The 20,361-nt window shown below is 37.5% G+C and overlaps 1 protein-coding gene across 1 annotated transcript; it reads left to right on the plus strand.

The window, feature by feature from the left end:
* Positions 1-12,418: 12,418 nt before the first annotated feature.
* Positions 12,419-13,645, plus strand: LOC137936840 (peroxidase 31-like). Its single transcript, XM_068781750.1, has one exon. The coding sequence runs from the start codon at positions 12,551-12,553 to the stop codon at positions 13,532-13,534; it is 984 nt and encodes a 327-aa protein (XP_068637851.1). The 5' UTR covers positions 12,419-12,550; the 3' UTR covers positions 13,535-13,645.
* The last annotated feature ends 6,716 nt before the right edge of the window (positions 13,646-20,361 follow it).

Here is a 20,361-nt window from a genome sequence, read left to right on the forward strand (position 1 = left end):
TTTCTCCAAAACTGAGATATCAGTAGAGTAAAGTTAAGCAATTTTTCATTCCTAAATAAACCCTCTAAATCGAGTCAAATATTCACGCAAATTCTCCCTCCTATTTTGTATTAAACATTGTCTAAAAGTTATCTTACAATTTTTGCAAATTCTCGGTACTCACAATTGTTTCATATTTGGTTAGCAATTTCAAAGTGGACAACATTATTTGCCACATGTTCTTCTATACTATTTATTAACCAACTAATAACAAGGGTGTATCTTTAAACTATTTAGTATAAGAGTTATCTTCCGCATCTACGGGTAGAGATGGTTTTGTCAAGTGTCCTAAGAGATCTTGAGTGACAAAAAACCTTTGTTATTTTGAGTCTAAGCTCTTCTTCTCAAAAGCATGTTTATCACATGATAGTCTATCTATCAATCCACTTTGTCTTGAGTCATTTGTTATATGGCTTTCATTTGCCTCCTTCAAGACAACAATCTCTTCCTCAAGCCTTGCTATCTCGTGTGATTGACCATTACGTTTTTCTTTATACTTATTTCGACTATAAATGGATTTTTCCGGAAGTAATTCATGCCCATGTTCATAGTTTGAGTCACTTACCTCTTCAAAAATAGTAGACTCATCATCAATGTCTTCAATGGCCATGAGTCCAACATCGTTTTCTTCTTCTTCCAAGTGGCTAAACTCTTCTTCCATTACATCCCCTTACAAGATCAAGACTTGCTTCTTCTTGTTCTTGAGATCTTTGCTTGACGAGGGGTTTTTTTTCTTCTAATTTTGGACATTTGTGTTATGGTCTTGGATTTGACACAAGGATTCTTTGGGAGGATCTAGGGTTTGCCACGGGTTACCGGTCTTCCAAGCATTACTGTAGAGGTAGTAGGAAGACATGGAGAAGACAAAAACGAACGATCAAGCCAAAGGGAAGCTTGAAAACCCTAGAGCTCGTTGAGGAGAACTCTAAGCCTCTTTACACTAGATTTAACCTAATTCTTAATACTTCAATCCTTCCTTTTCTCATTACTCTTACCCCTTAAATAGGGTTCACCTTGTTAAGGTTTAAAAAAATATTACAAAAGTATCCCTATGAATAAAATATTCCAAAAATATCCCTATTAATAAATAATTCCAAAAATACCCCTGTGACCTAAAACTGAAATAAAATAAAGTAAATTAAAGAAAACACTAAAATAATATTGTTATTGTGTACATAATATTACACCCCCCTTGGAAGACGAGCTTGTCCTCAAGCTCGGAAGTAGGGTCTGTATGCCGATGTCTCCACCGGTGCCGAAGTAGCATCCACGATAGCTCTGACCCCCACCTCTGTTTGCCCACTTTTTTTTTTTAAGGGGCCGGTCCGAGTTAACCTGGGTTGACTCGGTTTAGGAACCCTGGTCCGGTGTGCGACTCAGCGGACCGGGCCAATTAAATTTTCCCAAGTTAGGAAAATTTTATCGGGACTCGTCTTCTTCCATCGGCAGCTCCTGAACTCTGCGGCCGGCGGATCCTTTCCTCACGGCACCGATGAAGGCCGGCGACAGACGTCTCCTCCCTCTCTCTCGGCACCAACGGAGTCGCCTGATTTTTCGGTGGCGAATCGCAGCCCATCGGGGCTTCGCCGCCTAGATAGTTTTCGAGACAGAGGGTTCTCGGAAACTTGTGAATCGTCGTTGATCAACCTCCCAGAACCAAGATCCCTTGAGAAAAAGTCGATTACGGCACCGACGAACTATCCTACTTCGCCGGTGGCGAAGAGAAGCCTGTTGGGGCTTTGCCACTGGGAGCATTGCCGAGACAGAGAACCTCTGTTTCTCAGCCCCCCGGAACAGAGACCAGCGGAAATTCCGTCAGAAATTTCGCCTATGGCGCCGATGAAATTTCCTATTCCCCTCAGATTTCGGATTTGCGGTCACCCCCAAATCCTCCAGTGCCAACGAATTCGGAATTTCCTCTGTTAGGAAATCACCTCCCAGCTACAGCTTCGGTTCGGAGATACGCACGATGTCCATTGGGAAAGGGTGAGCCCCTTCCGTTTTTGAAATTCCGGTGCCTCCGCCGTCGGATTTTGGACGTTTGGAGAGCTTTTCCAAGACAGTCTTTTGTTCGTCCGAGAGAGCTTCTGTTGCGTCTTCTGTGTCGTTGTCGTGCTCTGAGAATTCAGGTCGTGTGACCTGTTTTGCGGCAGCGCGTGGCTCCCTTGTCCAGCATTCCATGAAAATTTCATATATTGTTCGTGCTTCTCCAAATTCTTTGCATAGTTTGTTCGCGGAATTGTATACCTTCTCTATGCAAGCTTGTGTTCCTTCTTAAGATATAGAATAATTCATTGTGATCTCGCTCTGATACCAGTTGTTACGGTCCCAGATCTAACACAAGGATTTTTTGGGAGGATCTGGGGTCTGCCACGGGTTACGGGTCTTCCAAGCATTACCGTAGGGGTAGTAGGAAGACATGGAGAAGATGAAAACGAACGATCAAGCCAAAGGGAAGCTTGAAAACCCTAGAGCTCGTTGAGGAGAACTCTAAGCCTCTTTACGCTAGATTTAACCTAATTCTTAATACTTCAATCCTTCCTTTTCTCATTACTCTTACCCCTTAAATACGGTTCACCCTATTAGGGTTTAATAAAATATTACAAAAATATCCCTATGAATAAAATATTCCAAAAATATCCTATTAATAAATAATTCCAAAAATACCCATGTGACCTAAAACTGAAATAAAATAAAGTAAATTAAAGAAAACACTAAAATAATAATGTTATTGAATAACGTGCATAACATTACACCCCCCTCGGAAGACGAGCTTGTCCTCAAGCTTGGAAGTAGGGTTTGTATGCCGACGTCTCCACTGGTGTCGAAGTAGCATCCGCGATAGCTTTGACCCCCCCTCTGTTTGCCCACTTTTTTTTTTTGGGCCAGTTCGAGTTAACCTGGGTTGACTCGGTTCAGGAAACCCGGTCCAGCGTGTGACTCAGCGGACCGGGCCGATTAAATTTTCTTAAGTTAGGAAAATTTAATCGAGACTTGTCTTCTTCCTTCGGCAGCTCCCGAACTCTGCGGCTGGCGGATCGTTTCCTCACGGCACCGACGAAGGCCGACGACAGACGTCTCCTCCCTCTCTCCCGACACCGACGGAGTCGCCTGATTTTCCGGTGGTGAATCACAGCCCGTCGGGGCTTCGCCGCCTCGATAGTTTCCGAGACAGAGGGCTCTTGAAAACTTGTGAATCGTCGTTGCTCAGCCTCCCGGAACCGAGATCCCTTGCGAAAAAGTAGATTACGGAGCCGACAAACTATTTTGCTTCGCCGGTGGCGAAGAGAAGCCCGTTGGGGCTTCGCTGCTGGGAGCATTGCTGAGATAGAGAACCTCTGTTTCTCAGCCCCCCGGAACAGAGACCAACGGAAATTCCGTCGAAAAATTTGCCTACGACGCTGACGGAATTTCCTATTCCCCTCCGATTTCGGATTTGTGGTCACCCCCAAATCCTCCGGTGCCGATGAATTCGGAATTTCCTCTGTTAGGAAATCACCTCCCTGTTGCAGCTTCGGTTCAGAGATACGCACGACATCCATTGGAAAAGGGTGAGCCCCTTCCGTTTTTGTAATTCTGGTGTCTCCGCCGTCGGATTTTGGAATGGAGAGCTTTTTCAAGAGAGTCTTTTGTTCGTCCGAGAGAGCTTCTGCTGCGTCTTCTGTGCCGTTGTCGTGCTCGAAGAATTCAGGTCGTGTGACCTGTTTTGCGGCGTGGCGCCCTTGTCCAGCATTCCATGAAAATTTCATATATTGCTTGTGCTTCTCCAAATTCTTTGCATAGTTTGTCCGTGGAATTGTATACCTTCTCAATGCGAGCTTGTGTTCCTTCTTGAGATATAGAATAATCCATTGTGTTCCCGCTCTGATACCAGTTGTTACGGTCCTGGATCTGACACAAGGATTCTTTGGGAGGATCTCGGGTCTTCCAGGCATTACCGTAGGGATAATATGAAGACATGGGGGAGACGAAGATCGAAATATCAAGCCAAAGGGAAGCTTGATACCCTACAGCTCGTTGAGGAGAACTCTAAGCCTCTTTACGCTAGATTTAACCTAATTCTTAATACTTCAATCCTTCCTTTTCTCATTACTCTTACCCCTTAAATAGGGTTCACCTTGTTAGGGTTTAATAAAATATTCCAAAAATATCCCTATTAATAAATAATTCAAAAAATACCCTTGTGACCTAAAACTGAAATAAAATAAAGTAAATTAAAGAAACACTAAAATAATAATGTTATTACATGCATAACAATTTGTTCCTTCTATGTCGTGATTTTCTATACTCAAAATATATTAAAAGATAACCTTAAGCCTATACGACTATGGAAGGCTCACACGTCCAAGTGTGTTAGAAGATGGGTTTAAGCCCATACGACCAAAGAAGGTCCACACATCCAAGAGAGGTGGATGATGGGCTCAAGCCCACACGACCAAAGAAGGCCCACACAGTGATGGCATGATAGTAAAAAAACAGTCATCTCATAAAGATGGCATTGATGTAATTTGTTTGAGTATCAGGGACATAATGTTATAATATTATAACACCTGTAATGAGAAATCCATAACCTTTTTACTCCTCCTGTTTCTCCCCAGTATGCCATCTCTCCTTTCCTCCATAAGCTAATCTATGGAGTCCTAAAAATCGATATGGTATATATCAATTTTCTTATGAAATTTGTCATTATATTGTAAATTGGCCTTTTCTGAAATTATTTTTCCTATAAATCCTTTGAAGATGTCTAGTGATGAAACTCACTTAATCTAAGCTTTCTTTACTAGAGTTGCTTTCAGCACTCATCTTGGCCTTAAAAGCAATGCTTTTTTTTCTTAGGTTCCTTTTCCTTAACATCCTTTGGTTCCATCTCATATATGAGAATGTTTCCTAGTAGTTCTTCCAAGCTTATAGTTCTAAAGTTAGAAATCTCACAAACGATTGTCTTCCTCATGTCTCATGACCTTGGAAGTGCCTTGAGAAGCTTATCGTTTTACCTATATAAGAAAATCTCTTCTCCTAAAATATTCAACTCATTAATTATATAAGTGAACCATGAGTTCATTTCAGCTATTGACTCACATGGTTTCATTTTGAATTTATTATATTGGGCTATCAATAAGCTAATTCAATAGTTTTTAACTCTAGTGGTTATTTTATGTGTGACCTCAAGTTTTTTCCAAATTTTTTTAGCGGTCTTACATGTGGAGACCCTATTGAACTCGTTTGGTCCTAAAGCACATAACAATAGGTTTATGGACTTGGAGTTTGTTTTTCAGTTGTTCTTTGTATTCCCTAGTTAGCTCATTAAATTCCTTTGCAACCAAAAGGACATTTTCATGTTTTACAGGCACAAAAGGGTCATTCTTAGTTACATGCCATATTCCCAATCTATGGATTGAAGGAAGAACTCCATTCTTACCTTCCAATATCCATAGTTCATTCCATTGAACAAAGGTGGACGATTGGCATATTGTCCTTGGGGAAGGAGTAATTTGTCTTGAGATGTCATTTAATCTTTTCCAAAATCAAGGGAATTTTGAGTTCAATTAAGTATTTGGCTTATTTTGATACCAATTATTGACCCAAGTGGCTTCTCAAAAGGACTTGAATTGAGATTATCAAATTTAAAACAAGTTGTGCGTGTAACTAAAAATCATGCACAAAAGCAAGTCAAGATAAAATGTAACAGGCACACCCCACAAGGACAAAAATATTTTTTTATCGACATTTCCCTAGTGGTAATCACCGCCCCAAAACCCTTTCTTGGGAATTTTCTACTATTTAAAAAGTTCTAATAGCTGGAATTACAAAAGAGATTATGACTCTCTTTAGTCATGTGTAGCTCAATACACAATATATACAATACCAATCTCCCCAAGGGATTGCTACTAGATTCTAGCTCAAACTATGCCTTCCTATCTAGATTAAATAGGTTCTAGATGAACCTTTCACAAAATCAAGTAAAATAAGGGTAAAAATTACACCTTTATTTGGAGATATGCTTCCCCTTGAGAAATTCAAGCTTCCTCCTCCTTTGTAGCACGATGTGAAATGATCAAGGAGCTTGGACTATATGAATGCTAGGATTGATGAAAGATACTTGAGTTTTTTCAAAGGTGTGAGGTTCACTCTTTCACTCTAAAGCATTTTCAAGGGAATTTAGACATATAGAGAATAGTGGTTTGAGTATTTGCCAATAAATGTTTATTCTCTTCTCTACTCACAGTTTGGTGGGGTATTTATAGCTTCTCTAACTCAAACCAGTTATTATTTTCCTATTTGCAAAAATTAGTACTTTCATTGATCGATCAATCGATGATTACTTTTCTATCAGATGGTGACTTATTGATTGATCAATCAATATGTTACCGTTGGTAGAGAAAAGTTGAGTTGATCGATCATTATCAGTGGATGATTGATCAATCATAATTCCCTCTGGTTGTGCAATACAAGTATAATCGATCAATGTATTTTCCGATTATTGATCAATCAAGTGAGATGATCAATCATTCCATGTCAAATTTGCTTGCTTGGACAGAAATGATCGACCAATCCAAGTGGGATAATCGATCATGCATTATAGCATGAAATTACCATGTTTTTATTGATCGATAGTTGATTGATCGATCATGTTTTATATTTCTGGCTTGCATAATTCTGGAGGTTCAATCATTGCTAGTGGCTAATCAATCATTCCAATGCCATTTCAACAATGTTGATTTTTAAAGCATGAAAATAATTTGCTCTAAGTGTTCTATCATGTTCTAAATAATGTTTATGATAGTCCTAAACATATCTAAGTGAAAATTGTGACCTAGAGCTCCAATTTCAAATATGGAGTTAAAGAAAGGGAATTTAGAATATTGTCATACATAAGTGACTGAGTTTAGATATTTTGTTGGAAGATATGAATATGTTGGAGTGTCATTGATGTAATTAGTTTATGATTTTTGCCTCACTTTTACCAGAGTGAAGTGTATAATTATAATATTGGTACTTTTAGCATCTATAAACATAGCTTAAAGGGGAGGTTTTGGACTAATTCCACAACCATAATTCTCCAACCTCTTTCTCCTTCTCCAAATTCATCACTCTTCTTATTATCCTCCTAAACCTTCTCTCCAAAACTCTCCTTCTTCTCACCCCTTAATCCTCTTCTACTTTGATTATTCATCATAGAATCCTAAGTTTTAACATGGTATTAGAAGAGGCAAAAATTACAAAGTCCGAAATCAATCAGTTTCTTCTTCGGAAGAGTCAATGGTATAGCTGGCTAAAGAAGAAAGACTACTCAATTCAGTCAAATTACAAAGTCCGAAATCAATTAGATTACTTATGTCAAAATAAGTATATTTTATGAAGTGAAGTTATACTTAGATGAAAGGTATTTAAGTCTAGTTTCTTAAGGAGAAAATTTTGTATCAATCTGATATATTTTTAAGGAGATATTCACGTTAGAAAAATCAAAGGTTTTGTATCCAATTGCATGTGAATATTTGAATTTAAGTTGAAATTTTTGCTTCACTTTTTGAGTTGTTGTTATTGATCAACAATATCAAGAAAGTATCTCATGATTTACCCTTGGAAAGTTTATGTTTGTTAACTAACAATATCTTGAAAGAATCTTTAGAATATCATCTTATTTTTAGAAAATTTCCTTAATTTATTTATCAAAGAGAAAAAGTGTTCCTATTCTGAATTATGGCAACTTCCAAAAAAAGTAGTTACTTGATTTAGTGTTGCAAATTACAAAAGTATCTATGTGAGAAGCTTTTGATCTAGGATCAAATTAAAACGTGTGTTTCTTTTATGTTTATGAGAAATCCTTGCAGCATATTAACAACATGTTGGAGCAGCACTAGTGCTTCATGTTCCTCCTCCAAAGAGACATGTCAGAGTCGGGGGGCATCCCAATCAAATTGAATGGGTGTATCTATCCCCTTATGAAGTGAGCATCCTTGCTCAGCCTATCACTTAGTGAAATCTTTTCAAACTATAACCAATCTAGCCTCAATCTTTGCCTTTGGCTTTTTATCTTGCCTTTCAAAATCGGTTTCATTCTGTAATTACTTCGCTAAGTGTGGACTATATTCAGAAACATGACGCTTATGTCATTGGTTGCTAATTAGTTGGTTTAATATGGCTAGCTCTCATTTGGTGCCTAGATTTATCACTGATGCAATAAGCATGGAAGCAGCATCCATTACAGTTCTATTCACTCTTCTCTGTTTTTTAGAAGACCTTGCAACTACTCTTGGAACCAAAAACATTCAATTCAATTATTCTTTTTCAGAAGATTAACAGTACTCGGTTCAACTTATTGGTAGCTTATTACTCGATTCCAACTTATTTTTTGGTGCACATCTTCCTTATTCAAAAATGGATTTACTACAAATTATCTCATGTGTCCTTATTACTCTTAAGGACTTTTACTATTTACCAGTTATCCGTTACTATATAACAATATATATAATATTTGTTATTTGGACATTGGCTCTTTACCGTAATTGCTATCGTATCTCTTTGATTGAGACATTATTATTTAAGGACTCCTCGGTTGTTGGCAATCAGTTCATTATTTACGGACTATTGTTGGCATTGGTTCATAAGTTGGGGATTTTAAGTACTTAGGAAAATAAAGCACATGGTGACCTCGACCTCTTCATCTTATCTTCCTTATTACCTATTACTCTCTTATTATTTGGCAGATTTTCTCATACCATCCTTTATTTGACTCACACATACCCCTTTGGCCAACCCTTTTGGCGCATTGCTTTGGTTGGCCCATTTTAGATGTACAATATTTTTAAGTCCTTTGAGGCTTTTATTGTTGTTAGGAATTAAACGCCCTAATTCCAAACTAAGGAGGGCAATAATAATAATCATAGAAGAAGGAAAAAGCAGGTATGAGAATACAAACAAGATTTATACAGGTTCACTTCAAGGTGAGACTATGTCCTGTCTTTCGTTACTGCATTAATCCATTATGAAAATGAAATAATTTACAAGAGAGATCGTACACACTTACAAGTGTTGTTTTTCTCAAATATCTCTCGGCTGCAAATGATGCTCCTCTGATGAATAATGATCGTCAAGGCTAACAACGGTGCCCCATATTACAAGTGTGAAATTCCGTAACTATCCTTAATGACATAACAATCAATATATTATGGACCCGCCCAAAGGCAGAAGGGGGGTGGCGCGAAGGTCAATTTGTGCCAAAGGTAAGGTATTAATTAGGCTCTACAACTTAACAATTGTTACATTTGGCTTTTTTATGACCATATTGTGAATGCCATGCATTATCCACTTTAGTGATTATTATCACTATATTTATTCGAAATCATTTGAGGTTGATTTTGACTTGTCACCCATTTCTACCCTTTGAGAGTATGTGCCCGATGTCATACTTATCTTTGGGACACCATGATGGAAAAGATTATTACCACATCTATGTTATCTATTTCAAGTTGGGATCAATGTTGTTACCTCCCTGCTTGAGGGGGAGTGTTGGAAGATATGAATATGTCAGAGTGTCCATGATGTAATTAGTTTATGAGTTTTGCCTCTTTTTCACTCTTACTAAGGTGAAGGGTATAATTATATTATGGACACTTTTAACATCTATAAATATAGCTTGAGGAGGGTTTAGACTAAGTCCACAACCCTAATTTTCCTGCCTCTTTCTCCTTCTCCAAATTCGTCATTTTTCTTCTTCTCCTCCTTAAACTTCTCTCCCCAACTCTCCTTCTTTTTCTCATCCTTAATCCTCTTTTAATTTGATTATACATCATAGAATCCTAAGTTTTAACATACTAGTACACTTGAACTCTAGTCTTCTTGTTATCGCATCTTCAAGAGACGTTCTTCAATTGTGCTTGAGGTTGTGAGTTTGGCTTGAAGTCTTAGACCTTGAGATACATTTACTCCTGAAGGTGAAGTATTTGAAATAATTAGATTTTCAAGTTGTTAGATCAATGAAGTTTTTTTATCATCAAAAGCAACATGAGAGTTCACCTATAATCTACATACATAAACTAGACAAGGATTGATGTATGAGGTTAAATGTTAAAACTATCATTGAGTTAGTCTTCAAGGCCAAATCCCATAAGATAAATCTTTGAATTGACATGTACATCAAATTATGACGTTTGAATTATATATGTCCCACAAGCTACATAGGTGATTTTTCACGTAGTATATAGCTTGGCTTGGAGAGTTCACTCCTTGCATGAAGATCACATGACCTTGGGTACCCAAATTTTCTTGGGTCCCACCGTCTCAATTTTGGAAGACAAATTAGGCTTCCCTTGGGAATCTAAATTTGCTTCACTACATTCAGCTTTGGTCTTCCCATAGAAGACTCAAATGCATAATGGCCTATGATTTCACATTTATAGCAAGAATCAATATGCATATGTGATATTGTGACTTTAGTCACATTTTCCTTTTGAGAGTAACTAGATTTTCTTTCTACTCTAGTCTCATGGACATTAACTAAATTCCAATTTTCTCACTTGATTTTTTAATCTAATATTATTCCCAAGGTTAAATAATTTAAAGTATGGGATCAGTTGAGGCCTCTTTTTTCAGCTATATATTTTTGGGTTTCTAGTAATTTGTTTTCTTTTCGAAGTTCTAAAACCCTAGAGCAAACATTTTCATCTTCTTTCCCAACTCAAAAATGTTTGAAGAATAAACTTCAAAATTTTGACATTTTGAGATGAACCTTATGTTTTCTTCTCTAAGCTCTTCCAACTTTGAGGAAAAGATAATTTTTAATAAATTAATTTCCTTTTCTAATTTTGAGAGTTGCCTCCTTAACTTCTTTTCTTTTTCTCTTTTTCTAAGGAGGACATGGATTCATCCTTTTCTCATCAATTCCTCCTTGTCCAATTCCACACCACTATTACTCTCTAATGTGTCATATCGATCTACGATGGTGTTTCCATATAAACATAAGTGCATACGATCATTAATTTCTATGTTTTCACTAGAAATATTGTGCCGAGAGTGTAAAGAGCAACATTCTTTGTTCTTAAAAAAACCATATTCTGATTTATCCCATAAATCCTTTTCTAATTTACAAGATAAGTAAGGGTCGACTATTTGATCATCTAAGGAACTAAGAGTGAGTTCCAAGGCCTTAGCATACAATATCTAAGTTATCCCAGTCACATACTTATTTTGGAATAGATCTTCCCTTTACATTTTGGGATGGGATGAAGAGTCTATTCATTATTACATTTTTGTTAGAAAATGACTTATTGATTGATGGTATGATCGATCAATATCCTCCCATTGGGTTTGATAACTTAAATTGATTGAACGATGTACAAATTATGATCGATCAGTCAAAATTCCAACTGACAGTGCATAAAAAGTATGATCGATCAATAACTTAGCTATGATAGATCATGCTTTATGTCCCCACTTGTCAATGTTTTATATTATCAATCAATGTCAAGAGGTTGATCGGTCAATCGACACGATTGTACATTGCCTTGACCACATTGATGGATCTATCCACTAGGGATGATTGATCATGCTTTACAATACAATTTGGTCATGTTTTGGTTGATCGATCAATTGACCTTGATTGATGTGTAATGCTTTATATTTTTGGCCTGTGCACTTTTGGTTGTTTGATCATTGGTAGATGTTGATCATTTAATCCAATGTCAGTTCAGTAAGTGATTTTTTAAAGCATGAATAAAAGTGATCCTAGGTCACTCTAACATATTTTTAATGTGTTTATGCTTTGGTAAAACCATGTAAAAATATAAATATGACCTAAAACTCCAAAAGTTTCCATTGTACCTCAAGTTTGGAAGGTTTGGGGTTACTCTATGATATAGACCGAGTTTTATGATTTTCATGACTTCCTAAACTCTAGTCCTTAATGTTTCACTTTTTCTTTCTGAGCGTGTTTCTTCAAGAACACTTTGACACTTTTGTATAGCTCGAGGTCTTTGATAAGTTTGTGTCAACTGTATCAAAGGAATTGCCAGTATGTATCCCACTTAAGGACCAAAAATTAAAAAACAAGAATCGACTACTTCCAAAGGAATTGGCCCCTTTCTACATAAATTCAAATTGACATACTTTAAGGCCTAGATTTGAAAGGTGCGTCTCCAAAATGTGTAAATAACCTACCCCAATATTCAACGGTTAAAATAGGATTTAATACAAAAATGAGAACCTTTGCTTTTTGTAAATCTATTGATAATTGATTAAGTTGATTAGTTATTAGAGAATAACACAGGAGTAATTTTTTAAAGAAAATTTACCGAAAAATAACTGAAAGTCCCCGTGAATGTCTCTCCTCCACTGCCCTCCTTTTCCCCTAAGGTGTTTTTCTTCCTTCTGGTCTCCAACATTTCTGCTCCTCTCAGATCTGCTTCCTCTATCTTTCCCCCTCTGTGCTCCCATCTCCGAAGAGGAAGCAGGTCCGGCTCCTTTTCTTTCTTTTTCTTCCCCCTCTCTCTTCTGTCTTGACCGCGGTGGTACAATGGCACCCAGGAGAGCTGCCTCTCTCGGTCTTCTCCTTCTCTTCTGTGTCGTCGCCGATGCGCGTCTATATCTCCAATACTACAAGGATAGCTGTCCCAATATGCAGCAAATAGTGCAGGACACGGTCGTCAACAAGCAGATCGCAAACCCTACCACTGCCGGCGCCGCGCTCCGCCTCTTCTTCCACGATTGTTTTGTTGAAGGCTGCGATGCTTCCGTTTTAGTTTCCTCCAACGCCAGGAATAAGGCCGAGCGGGATGCCGACATTAATCTCTCCCTTCCCGGTGATGGCTTCGACGTCGTCATTAGAGCCAAGGCCGCACTGGAGCTTGCCTGTCCTGGAGTCGTCTCCTGCGCCGATATCCTCGTCCTCGTTACCCGCAATCTTGTCAAGATGGTCGGCGGCCCCTACTACAATGTTTACCTCGGCCGCAAGGACGGGATGGTCTCGAAGGCTGAACATGCGGAGCGGGAGCTTCCCAAGGCCACGACCCCTCTTTCCGAGATGATCTCTATGTTCACTCAGAAGGGTTTCACAGTCCAAGAGCTCGTCGCGCTCTCCGGTGCTCACACTATCGGCTTCTCCCATTGCAAGGAATTCACCTCCAGAATCTACAACTACGGCCGGGGCATATCTCATGATCCTTCTCTCAACCCCCGCTTCGCCGACGCTCTGCGGAAGGCCTGCGCCTCATACAAGCGCGACCCGACAATGTCCGTCTTCAACGACGTCATGTCGCCTGGGAAATTTGATAATTCTTACTACCAGAATCTGCCGAGGGGATTGGGTCTTCTCTCCTCCGATTCTGTTCTCTACAGAGATCCCAGAACCAGACCGTACGTGGAGGTCTACGCCGCCAATCAGACCGCATTCTTTGAGGCTTTCGGTCATGCCATGGAAAAGCTGAGTTTCTTTGGTATAAAGACCGGAAACAGGGGAGAGGTACGCTCCCGATGCGACTTATTCAATTCTTTGGCTTGAACAGGCAGAAAGTGAGGAAAATTACAGTGTATAATTCTTTCTTTTGTTGAATTTCTATTGTTGGTCCCAAAATGAGATTATAAATGTTCGTTTATAGTTTTCCCCGATTCATATATGTTTCTGTGTCAACATCTGCTTCTTCCTACTGCGGAGGTTTTGGGTTTTCCGGCTATGCAATGCCAGAGATGTCATCACTCTTTCGTTTCTTTTTCGCTCATCAAAAGGAGGCATCTCAGACTTCTGAGTACTCTTTTTCGTTGTATTTTTAGCACAGCTGAAGCTATTGCAGTTTGTTGTAATCCGGGTAATCAATTAAATATTTACGAGACGGCACCGGCACATGGTGGTGATTACAAACTCTTTTCTCGTTTAATCCATGAGCCGAGCTTTATTATTCTCCATTTATGACTTGCGACAGAGGTGTAGGCGGAAGAAGACAGGTAACATCTGTGAAATTTGAATAGGATGTCGGTAGCTGATCGAGTGAGCAGCAGAGAAACAGGTTACTCTTTTGGCGCAGGCTCCGCCTCGCCCCCTCCTCCCTCATGTCTGCAAATTCAACTTTCAAAGGGACAAGAGATGGTAAAACCAGAGCTAGACTGGTTGGTTGGGCAGAGAAGAAAACCGGTCAATCCAATTGGTTGAACTAGGTTTAGCTTACGAATTGTGTAAAACCCGGTTCAGGTCAAACTAGTCTTTCCCCTCCCCCTCTTTAGCTCCATAAGAAGCCCGGTTCAACCAGGTTCTACCGAACCCCATCATCACATTGATTTGGGTTTTATATCATTTCTTCCAACAAGGCTTAAATCAATACTAGGGTTTTACAACCAAACTCTCAATCCTCTCAAATTTATTGCTCTAGTATTATAACTCCAATTTTTTTTTGTTACAAAAGTGGCTTATTGATCGATCATTGTCAAGCATTAAAAAATAATTGCAAATAAATGTTGCTCTTATGAGAAATTGCATAAATGAAAAGAGGAGACAGAGAGAAGAAGAGGTTGGGTGAAAAAGAAGAGTAATCTATACCTTGAATTTTGGTTTGGGGTCCATCCACCTTAAATACAAATCAACTTGTAGCATAAGAAGACAATGAGGATAAATTTTTAATTTTACGAGTAAAGTATTTAGAGGTTTTGAAGTCAATAATCCAAGGTGAAGAACTAGAACATGATAAAAGTGAACAAGTACTAGTAATATCAACCATAGCTTTAGGAGTACTTTGAGATGCAACCATTAAAGTCTCGATCTTTCGTAACATATCATAATCCTCCTTTGTAAAAACTTTCCCTTTTGAAGAAACTGAAGGGACTTCTTTGATGGTTTCCATAGTACGAATAGAGATGATTAGCCTTACCAAATTTTGGTTTATGGTGCAGATTCAAACACTTTTCTACCATATATTTTTTCAACCCTAATAGGAACACTTCCTATTCTATCCAGCATTGGAGGTATTATAAGTGGATTCACCACGACTTGTCCCTCTACCTATACAATATACCACCTCTTCTGCTTCCTCGACCATAATTGTTACTCCTCCCTCTGTAGGAGAACGTGACTGAGTTTTTTGTAGGCTCTATTTGAATTAAAGATCCATTGGCTAGAATCCAACCCATGACAACACAAATATCATAAAAAAGAAGGTGTAGTTGAAGAGCTAAGTACCTCAGACTTTGCAAAATTCAAATATGGTTTAAAATTTGCAAGACAAATGGCAAAGATAAGAGTCTCTTTGTTTTTCTTGAGTTGCTATATCAATTGAGTATGGCTGAGCAACTTTCCATTCATGTATAAGACCTTTGAATATTGCAAAGTATTCATGGAGATTTTCACCTTGCTATGTCTTATACATCTCATTGAAAATATCATAAATCCTTTGTAGATTGTTAGGAACTTAATACAGATTAAAATAGGTCTCCCAAATAACTTTGGGAGTATCCAAGTTCATGAAGTTATTTGCAATTGGCTCTTTCATACCGTTTAGCAACCAACTCATAACCAAAGTGTCATCCTTCAAACACTTGTGATAGGAAGAGTTAAGTAATCAGCCAATTCCCTTGTAATCAAGAAAATTTTAACTAATTATGACCAAGATGAATAGTTTCTCAAACCTTTGAGTGAAATAGTTGTGATTTTTAAAAGGATCATGTTTGCTTAAATCAGCATATGAAGAGGAATAGGAAAATGAATTTGAACTTTGGCCATCTTCAAAATTCAAAAAGGACTATATTTTTAATGCCCAAGAGGGTGTTGAATCAAGCATCAACTTATAAGGACAAGGAACAAGGATCAGCACTAGACCAATAGCTTGTAATCATGTCCAAAAATATTACCCTTTGAGATGTCCTATGCAACCAACCTTTCTATAACCCAACACATTTGAACTAGGGTGAATTTTCAAGAGGTTTAACAGCACTTAAATGAGGGAAGTTTTCTGGAAAACAACCCATGAAAATATTGCATCAACAAATTTCAGCAAGCCCTAAGTTAGGGTTTCATGAACTTCAAGAGTCAATTAAGCCTTCAAAACAAAGACTCTTAACCCAACAATAAAAAGGACAGGGTTTCATGGACTTCAAGAGTCAATTAAGCCTTCAAAACAAAGACTCTTAACCAACAATTAAAATGACTTTTTGATTTTGTATGTATAAATTTTTGGCAAAGATTTAAGGTCTTAATGCAAGAGATTTCAATAACCCTAAATTAGACCATATGCTGCCCTTTATTAAAAAAAAATAATTTTTGGGAGATAAATCCCTTGTTTTCGTTGTCCAACTTCAAAGACTCAAAGCTGATATTTGGGAAAAAAACAGAGAGGGCAAGGAAGAGTAGACCTCTATTGATTAAGAATATTGCTGGAATGTTTTTCAGCAACTTCCTCCTCCAAAGCTGAACTTGGACGTCCTCTAAGAGGCATAACTTGACTTAGAGCAGCTTATTTTCAAACCCAAGAACCCTTGTTTTGATACCATGTTAGATTCTAAGGTTTCATGCTTGAAAATTGTAGGTTTGTGTTGAATTTTTGGAAAAGAGAAATACTTCATAAACCTGTTGTAATTTGAATACAATAAGCCGTTATTTATAATAAAGGAAACAAGTAGAATCCAACTACAATTAAACTATCCTTATCCCGGTTACCCCAAAATTAAACATTAAAAGATAAGTCCTACAACAATTGAATAGTTAAACATAAATAAAAGACTACCATAACTAAAATATTTTTAACTGAGACTCTTCTATGAGACCTCCTCTTATGAGACTCCTGTAAGACTCTTTCATATTAATTTTAGCAATATGAGACTTCTTACTATGAAAGTCATGTAAGACTCTTCCATATCTACTCTTCAGCCATTTGAAGGGAATGATCAATGGAAAAAAGAAAAAGAGAAGAAGGAGAGGAGACAAAGAGCATGAGTTGAGAGTGTAAAGAAGATTATGGCAAGGAGAAGGGCTCAAGTGATGAGTTCGGCCTCTTTGGGCCTTTATTTATAGATGAGGGTGGAAAAACCTAATACATGATAAAGATAAAAAAACTAAACACCCCTTAGTAATTATAAGTTGTGCCAATAAACCCCTTAATTGCAAGATATCCGATTGACTTTTTAACATTAAGGAGTAGCTTAGAACAAACTCCAAGACCATTAACCTTCTCATATGTGGATTAGTTCCAAATGAGTTCAATTGGGTCTCAACTTGTAAGATAGCAAAAAAAATTTGGGACAAGTGGAAGTGACCCTTGAAGGAACTACAAGAGTCAAGGACTATAGGATCAACCTCTTGGGAGCCCAATACGATTAATTCAAAATGAAAGTGAGTGAATCCATAGCTGACATGAACTCTAGGTTCACTCATATCTTTAATGAGTTGAACATCCTTGGGGAGGCAATTTTCCTTTATAGACACAATGCCAAGTTTCTCAAGACACTTCGAAAGTCATGGGACATGAGAAAGACCACCATTCTTAAGAATCCTAACTTTAGGTCCATGAGTTTGGAAGAGTTGTTAGCTATCCTCCTAATATATGAGGTGGAGCCAGAAGAGAAGGAAGAAGATCAACCTAGAAAGAAGAATCTTGCTTTAAAGGAAAAATCAAATGTGAATAATGATACTAGTGAAGATAGCTCTTGTGAAGAGAGCTTCATTACTAGATATCGATGAAGAATTTATAGGAAGAAAAAAAACTTCAGGAAAGGCCAATACAAAGGTTGTTGAATTTTTGAAAAAGAGAAAACTTCACCGACTTGATGTAATTTGGTTACATGAGTCTCTATTTATAATAGAGGAAACAAGTAGAATCCAATTACAATTAAACTACCCTTTTCTACATTATACCCAAAATTAAAAACTAAAAGATAAATCCAAGAAATAAAGGCTAAGGGGGAGGGTTTGGATATCTTCCATAACCCTAATTCTCCACCCACTTTCTCCTTCTCCAAGTTTGTCACTCTTCTTCTTCTCCTCTTAAACCTTATCTCCATGATTCTCCTTCTTCTTCTCACCCCTTAATCCTCTTTTATTTTGATTATACATCATGAAATATTAAATTTTAATAGATCGGAGGTATTATCTACTTTCAAATCCTTTTGTGTTGCGATCTCTACTCAACTTAATACCACCTTAAAGATTCTTCAGTCAGATAATGCAAAAGAATATATGTCGAGGGAATTCCAATTTTTTTGTCAGAATAATGGAATCATACATCAAACATCATGTGTCTATACACTATAGCAAAATGGTATGGCTGAAAGAAAAAATAGATACCTTCTTGAGGTTGCTCGGGCCCTTCTTCAACATATGCATGTGCCCCACTTCTACTGGCCCTTTATTATCCTTACTGTATGCTCTGTAATCAAAAGGTTGCCATCTTCAATTCTAAATGATCACTCACCCTTCTCCAATCTCTTTCCTACGAAAGACCTATTTTCTCTTCCTATGAAAGTATTTGGGTGTACTAGCTTTATCCATGCCACATCTCCATATACGACAAAATTAGACCCCAGAGCGATTAAATATATTTTTTGGGCTACTCTCATACTCAGAAAGTATACGTGTGTTATAATCCTTTACTCAAGAAAATGTTTGTATCCAGAGATGTGACTTTTTTTAAGAGAAGTCTTTTTATTCATCAATTGGCGCCCCACCTAGTTTCTCTCATGTGAATGAGTTTCCTAAGCCTATTCTGATTATCGAAGACTCAACAATTCATGGTCATGATGATTTATCTTTTTAACCCCCCTAAAACATTGGCTAGCACGTCACTTGTGGAGTCTCCAGATCCTTCAGAGGTAATTTCTCCTTCTTCTCCTTGTATTTTTTATCTCCCTTTGATACTCGACCAATTTCTCTTCGGAAGGAGTTGAGGCCTTATACATGATCATCTACCTCTCACTCCATCTCTAAATTTTTATCAACTCATTGGTTATCACCATCTTGTCATCACTTCCTTTCCTCCATATCAACTACCTTTATTCCTCTTGTCTTATTAGGAGGCCCTTCAACATACAGGATGGAAAGTTGTGATGGATGAAGATATGACAACTCTACATGAAACTTAGACTTGGACACTTGTTCCCCTCCCATTCGGGAAATAACCAGAGGGTTGTAAATGGTCTTCACTGTTAAGTACAATCGAGATGGTTTCGTGCCCACCCTAAAGCTCGCCTCTTAGCAAAAGGCTACACTCAGTGCTATGGTGTTGACTATGAGGAAACCTTCTCCCCCATTACCAATCTCAACTTGGTACACCTCTTATTATCTCTCGCTGATAACTCTCCTTGGTTGGTGTTTTAGCTTGATGTGAAAAATAATACTCAACATCTGAAGTAGGAAAAGTCAAGCAGTGAAAAGTTTTGAGTAGCAACAGAAGACCTCAACTTTTTGAACATTTTGCACCAACATGAATGAGAAGTTATATTGATAATTATATCACAAAAGAAAGCTATATGAGACTTATTTCTATCCCAATTAACCATTTCTCAATCTGATTTTTTAGAGAGAGATATCTACATTGGAAGAATCAAAGGTCATACTGGTATTCTATTGCATGCAAAAATCCAAATTTAACCATTTTTTTTGCTTCACTTTTTTAGTTGTTAATGTTGGTTAATTTTCCTATTTGCTTTCAAACTCTTAGACAATATTTTACCAACTTGATTATCTTTCCTACTTAAGACCTTTCCTTTCTATGACCTCACATTACATTAGTTTCCTTAAGAGAAGTCTTTCCCTAAGTGAGTTTAGTTTCCTTTTTGACAAAGTCTGAATTTTTTTGAATTAGAAAGTTTTGTTTCCTAATTCTAGATTCTAGATTCCTTAGACTCCTATTTTATCACCCATGTTTTTTACTTTTTGAGAGTGTGTCCAATTGAGAAATGATATGAGGAGGGTCTCTCCTACACAAGGCTTGACCTAACTATAAAAACATTACTTGCTTATAATTCAATTATTTATGCAATAGCCTATTGACTACGAAATTATTACAATACAATTGGAATAGATATCGTGAACAATATTCCTTGTGCTCTCCATCCACTTTTCCCTCCTCATTTTTCGATATTTATTTATTTATTTAGCATCTTTCATACTAGAAAAGTCATTTACTTAGCACAAAGTTTCTAGCACAAAATATGCTAAGTAAATGAAGATTTCAAAGTAGAAACTCATAAATACATAGCTCTTTGAGGATTTCTCATTTTTCTAAGCCTAAATTCAATCTCTAAATAGATTTCAAAGTGCATGTGTGTTTGCAAGTGGTCATTTTTGCCTTAAGAGTCAATGGAGAAATACATTGAGGAAAATCAACATAAACAAGTAAGTTCTCAACATTC

This window comes from Aristolochia californica, unplaced genomic scaffold, assembly GCF_029961685.1.
Source record: "Aristolochia californica isolate CCGP_79_NKW_82.1479 unplaced genomic scaffold, dmAriCali1.0.hap1 SCAF_7, whole genome shotgun sequence".
Classification (NCBI taxonomy): domain Eukaryota; kingdom Viridiplantae; phylum Streptophyta; class Magnoliopsida; order Piperales; family Aristolochiaceae; genus Aristolochia; species Aristolochia californica.

What these genes read in the sequence shown, in the direction of transcription:
- LOC137936840 (XM_068781750.1), top strand. Translation starts at nt 12,551, where the DNA reads ATGGCACCCAGGAGAGCTGCCTCTCTCGGTCTTCTCCTTCTCTTCTGT.